This window comes from Megalops cyprinoides, chromosome 15 (assembly GCF_013368585.1).
Source record: "Megalops cyprinoides isolate fMegCyp1 chromosome 15, fMegCyp1.pri, whole genome shotgun sequence".
Lineage (NCBI taxonomy): Eukaryota > Metazoa > Chordata > Actinopteri > Elopiformes > Megalopidae > Megalops > Megalops cyprinoides.
Window position 1 is genome coordinate 29,080,227 of NC_050597.1, and position 5,452 is coordinate 29,085,678.

The following is a 5,452-nucleotide window of genomic DNA, read 5'->3' on the forward strand; positions in this document are numbered from 1 at the left end:
AAAAGGTACTCTAACCGTTCCTTGCCTTGAGAAAAGAGCAATTAACACCCTTGTTTAATTTAATTAATTGCACTCGTTTAATCGATGCAATTGTCTTTTAAATGTTTAATATTATTCAGCCTCTTTCGCATAACTTCCCACTGATTTACACCCGTGCATGTGTATATAACGATTGCCACGTTACTCTCGCGCCAGCACTGGCACTTAAAATCCACAATAAAATTTCCAATGAATAACAGTTCCTTAACTCCTAAAAGGTATTTTCATATATCTGAATTTAGACAAATAGACTGTTTGGCATTTACGCAAAATAGCGCTTCTCGCTTTTCCTTCACAGAACGTCACCCTGTGGTTTTCCCGTTTGATTTAGGCCTCGAGGCCTGTACATTTTTTAAAATAAACCATTCAGTGTACCCGGATCCCTTTTTGAATTGTTGTAAAGCTATTGCTCCGATCTTTATAACAACACCGGATACCAAAAGGAAACAAGACTAGGCCTATAGAGAGAGTATAGCAATACAACTCGTAGTCGCAACTCATATTTCAGTCCTTCCAAAGTCGTTTTTATAAAAATAACTAAAAAAAACACTAAACTTAGTTTCAGGACTCTTGATTGTTAAATAGCGTCTTGCACTCATTTGGGATCATGATGTTACTGGTCTCGTCTATTGTAAATCTCTATACCTTGAATGCTTTTCTTTCTTCGATCTCATAGAGTTTCGCTCAGTTTGTGCGCTCCTCATCGCCCCAATGGACGGCTGATTCAACTTGTAGCAATAATGACCCCGCTTTCATACGCCAACCTCCCGCTGTAACCTCCACTTCGCTCGCTCTGGAAGAGCCCGACTGGAGAGCGCACCCCCTTCCCCCCCAATCAGAACCCCTTTCTCTGTTAACAAAAAGGAAGGAACAAAACGGAACCCATTTTTTCATCCATCCTCCTCTTAGCCAGCCAGTTGAAATAATGTCCCAGCCCCTGCCTCAATTAGGAATATTTTAGGACGTCAATCTTGCAGTTCTCGGGGCCTTTTGTTTTTGCTGAGGGCCCGGCCTTCTTACCACACACCTTTTGTCCACGAGTCCAATAACGGCCATTATGCGCACCCTCAAACCCAACTCAAACCGCTTCTTTCAGGGTATTTAAGATGCCAAATCGCGTCGTCAAAGCTCGCCAACGTAGAATAACTTCCTCTTTTCACACCACTTGGCATTCGGACAATTAATTCGAGTGTGCATGGATTGCCCCTTCTAACTGGCTCCTGCAAGAGGGTTTTTTTTTTTGGTAAATGGCAAGGAGCTTACAAAGGGACACTTCGCTGTAACCAACGCCCAAATGTTTTTATTCAATGTAACTATCCCCTAATGTTGGAAAAAAATAGCAATGGCGGATGCAAATGAGAATAAGACTAAAATCCCACTACCGTATGATACACGATATGCTGACAATTCCACACGTAAGCATTTGATTCAAAGAGAAATGACACGTACAGGGGAAGTTGGATTTTGCGCTTAATCTTATTGAGTACGCATTGCAAGCCATGTTCTTAAAACTCTCTATGTCGTTATGAAATGACATGATAGTTGTAATTGATAGTTGTTTCAATGGAAACGCAGACTTTCGACATAGAACATCACGCCCCAGAATTTATTGGATTTTACAACATTTCAGTATCCTTTAAAACAGTGTCCTCGAGCTGAAATTCAGTCTGGGAGTTATTTTCCCGAGCAGTACATTTCACATGCTGCATACATGTCCCATATCCAATACAATTTTCTATTTACAGTTTTTAGATTCATTTACTATTTTAAATTACAGATGGGCTTGCTGCAAAAAAAATCTACTTGGATTTTTTTTTCTCTTTTTGAAATATCATCTTTACATTAATTTGAAAAAATATATTTACTCGCAGCTGACAAAAACTTAATTCTCGAAAAAAAAGAAAGAAAATTTGTATCCCTCTCATTACAGAAACCATGCGAGAACGTCCCCACAGAAAGCCCTCTTTAGATGCTCCAGTGGTAATGATTCCTTTCCGAACACTGCATGGCAAGGTGTTTAAATTTGGATAGGAGAGGTCCGGACGTCATTGCATTTCCCCTTTCTGTCTCAGTGGCCTTTATTTCTGGGGGGCCATGAAGCCATGGCTGAGTTTAACACAGTGGAATTTTATGTTTTAGCATGTATAACAGAACAGAGAAAACTACCGTAATACAGCTCTGCTTCATTCCCTTCAGACCATCCGCTATTGCGATTAATTATTGCAATATTATTTTTCGCAATATTAAGAAATATCCATACATGTTAATGACAGATGAATGATATATCTGGGTATACACCGTTCACAACAGCCCCAGTCTCGTCATGTCCTCTTTTTATGATCTAACAACACTTTCAGTTTCTCTCGGAAATACTGCCAAAGGTGCATCAATGTGAATTTCCACGACGGTTGAAATGAAATTGATGAGTTAAGAGGGAGATGCCTGTCTCTCTATGGCCTTGTGTCTTTGCTACCAAGCACGAATACCTTGCAGTGTTCCTTGACACGGTGATACCGTCGTTCCTTGGTGTGTTTGAGGCTGGTGGGGAGGTCCCAGGTTCGTAATATTACCAAGGTTCATGTTCATAAACGCGTTAGCAGTTGTACTGGGAGGGAGAGCAGGAATGCTGGAATAGGTACAGCTGTAACCATTATTATATGCTGGGTTGTTGTAGGTATAAGATGAGTAACCATTGTAGGTGTAAGGGTTTGTACCCACAGTATACGGTGTGCTGTAGTTCTGCGACCCCCCTAAGCAAGGTTTCCCATCTCGAACCAAAACTGGCACTGCCACCCGTCTTGGCGGCGGCGGGTGGTGATGTCCTGCGATTTCCAACGACTTGTCTTGGCGTTGCCGTTTGCACTTGTACCGTCGATTTTGGAACCAAATTTTGACCTGTGTGGAAGTGAGCTTCAGGGTGGTCGCCAAATGTTCCCTCTCGGGCGCGGACAAATATCTTTGCTGTTTGAAGCGCCTCTCAAGTTCGAACACCTGGGCCTGCGAGAAAAGAACTCTCGGTTTTCGCCTCGCTCGCTGCTTCTGCGGCCTCTCAGAGTCCGACTGTCTGCCGTCCTCACATTCCTGAGTCTTGGTGACAGTTCTGCAGTTCTCTGTGACATCGGATAAAGATGAAAATGAATTATAATTCCGATTAAAGTGGTTTGTGTGCAAGTGACTCTACATAAGAGCATCTGCTGAACTATTAAAATGTAAATGTTTTATAAATGACACAACATGAAATATATTTCCTAGGCATAAGTTTTTATTCAAACATTCATTTCCATGTTCGGTTTATTTAGCTACATAATTTACATGTAAACTTTCTAAACAACGAAGATTAAAATTGCATTTGTCTTCTGTGAGAACACTGCGCGTGATAACATCAATAGTAACGTCAGGTGCCAGTCATTTAGGCATACTTTCAGAGAGCTATCGAGAGAAGCACACACGATCTGTCGATAAAGTTGATGAAATTTCAACGAACTGCTGAAGGTGATTTTGGACCATTTGTTATTGGATGAAAAGAGTTTCAAGTTTGTTATTCAAGATTGGTCTCACGGATGTATTTTTATGATCAAACCTGTTTGCCATTTTGACGCTTGAAATAAAATGGTCTACCACAATAATATCCATACAAGACAATACTAGTAATTAACAATCAACTTCTTCCACGTGCAACGTCTAGTGAAAATGTTTATTCCACTACTGGAAGTTTATTTCCATCACTGAGATTGATTGGTTTCATTCCTTAGATATTGGGTACTGTATGGTTTATACCGGATCTTCATTTAGGTGTTTTATGCATTAATACTTTTCATTGATCACCGAAAAAATCCGTATTATCTGTATTATTTATTACACTTTTGTTATACATATTTCAGCGAATTAAATGCAGCTCTTTGGTAAAATACCTATATTAGATCTAATAAAGATTAACATGACTTTTAAAACCGCAATGCAGGATGTGTATGATTATATGATCTGTAATCCAACCTTTGATATTGAGCGTCACTACGGGTTTTCCATAATCATAATCGTAATGATTGTATTGCGTACGCGCATGTTGTAAATTATACATTATGCGTCGTGTACAGTATCAGAGGACATTTCGCGCGCCTTTGAGGGAAAATTATTTTTGCAGGAAAATAGAGAAAGTATAAATTAGGTACTCACTGGGTTCCTGGTCATCCAGTGCGACCTCTAATTTGGAGTCCGTCGCGAGTCCCAAAGTCGAATGGACATACATGTCCGGAGAGAGACTTGCTTCTCCGTGGCTATCCTGCACCGACAACGAATTAAGGTAGGACATTTTTTCCTCTCCGTCTGAGAAGCCGGGACTTCCCCCGGCCGCCAGAATGCACGATAGAGGTGTATGAAGATGTTGCTGCTGCTGTTGCAAATCCAGATCCAGATGCAACTGCGCGTGCGGGTATTCGAGATGCAGAGACTGGTGCTGCTCCAGGTTCAGTATATCTTTGACAGAGAACGGCGTGGAAGTGACGGGGCTCGGTAGCATTATCGGGGTCTGTTCCGTTACATTAAGGAACTTACCTCTCTGCCCGAGGAGGAGCTGCGGAACGCAAACCCCTTTCAACGAATTATTTATTTAGATAGCCCGTTAATTCAATGTAAACGAAGCCAATCTATTCATCTCCCATCAGATGGAGGGGGGGCTTAAAAGATTGCAGCGGACCGCTTGTTTTCCATGCGTGCAGAGGAGGGTTGACGTACTTCATCTGACAGCTAATGCCTTCAGCTGTTCCCTGTTTTGTTACTCGAGTCTATGAGGCGCAAAGCTCCTCTCCTGCTCCGTGATGTCACAGGGATGGGGCGGGATAAGCGGGGAGAGGGACGAGGAAGCAGCCAGACTCTGTCCTAACAAGACAAGAACACGTATACGCAATTCTCCAAGGAACTACTCGGTGCGATTGCGGAACGATGATCCTGAATAAAATGTAAGATGAGGGAAGAATCGGAAGATCGTTCCTTGCAGGTCTTAATTACCACCGTTTCATTAAACATCGCCGTGGAAGAACTGTGATATGTGGAAGGCATTTAAAAGCAGATTACCACAAAGCCGCCGGAGAAAAAAATAGCATTTGCGATGTGGACTGGGAAGTTAGTGTATTTTCGCGAATTTAGTAGCCCGATTGTGGCTACCGAAAAGCTGAGAGGGAATTTATCGCATAACTGCGCTCTGTCCTGAGCAAAATATAAACCCACACAAACGACAAAATCTGCAGAACTGTTTGACGGTCTTAGATTTTGTTAAGGGTTATCATTTGTCAGGTTGTTTCCATTTGTGCTTTTTTCTTTTTTCAAAATAACTTGATGCCATCATGATCATCTTGATACTGCATGCGGTAACCCGAACAATGCTAAGGGGCCAAGGATAGAAGAACCCGTTTTCACC

The 5,452-nt window shown here is 41.7% G+C and overlaps 1 protein-coding gene across 1 annotated transcript; it reads right to left on the reverse strand.

Moving 5' to 3' along the window:
* Positions 1–2,081: 2,081 nt before the first annotated feature.
* On the reverse strand, positions 2,082–4,613 carry nkx2.3 (NK2 homeobox 3). The gene is made up of 2 exons (XM_036547161.1): positions 4,213–4,613; positions 2,082–3,149 (listed from the first exon to the last, which is right to left on the reverse strand). Exons 1-2 carry the CDS (start codon positions 4,553–4,555, stop codon positions 2,509–2,511), a joined length of 984 nt encoding a protein of 327 aa, XP_036403054.1. The 5' UTR covers positions 4,556–4,613; the 3' UTR covers positions 2,082–2,508.
* Between the last annotated feature and the right edge of the window lie 839 nt (positions 4,614–5,452).

What these genes read in the sequence shown, in the direction of transcription:
- nkx2.3 (XM_036547161.1), bottom strand. Translation starts at nt 4,555, where the DNA reads ATGCTACCGAGCCCCGTCACTTCCACGCCGTTCTCTGTCAAAGATATA. An exon ending in ACTGGATGACCAGGAACCCA is followed by an intron (nt 3,150 to 4,212) that starts GTGAGTACCTAA and finishes CCGATGTCACAG; the next exon opens with AGAACTGCAGAACTGTCACC.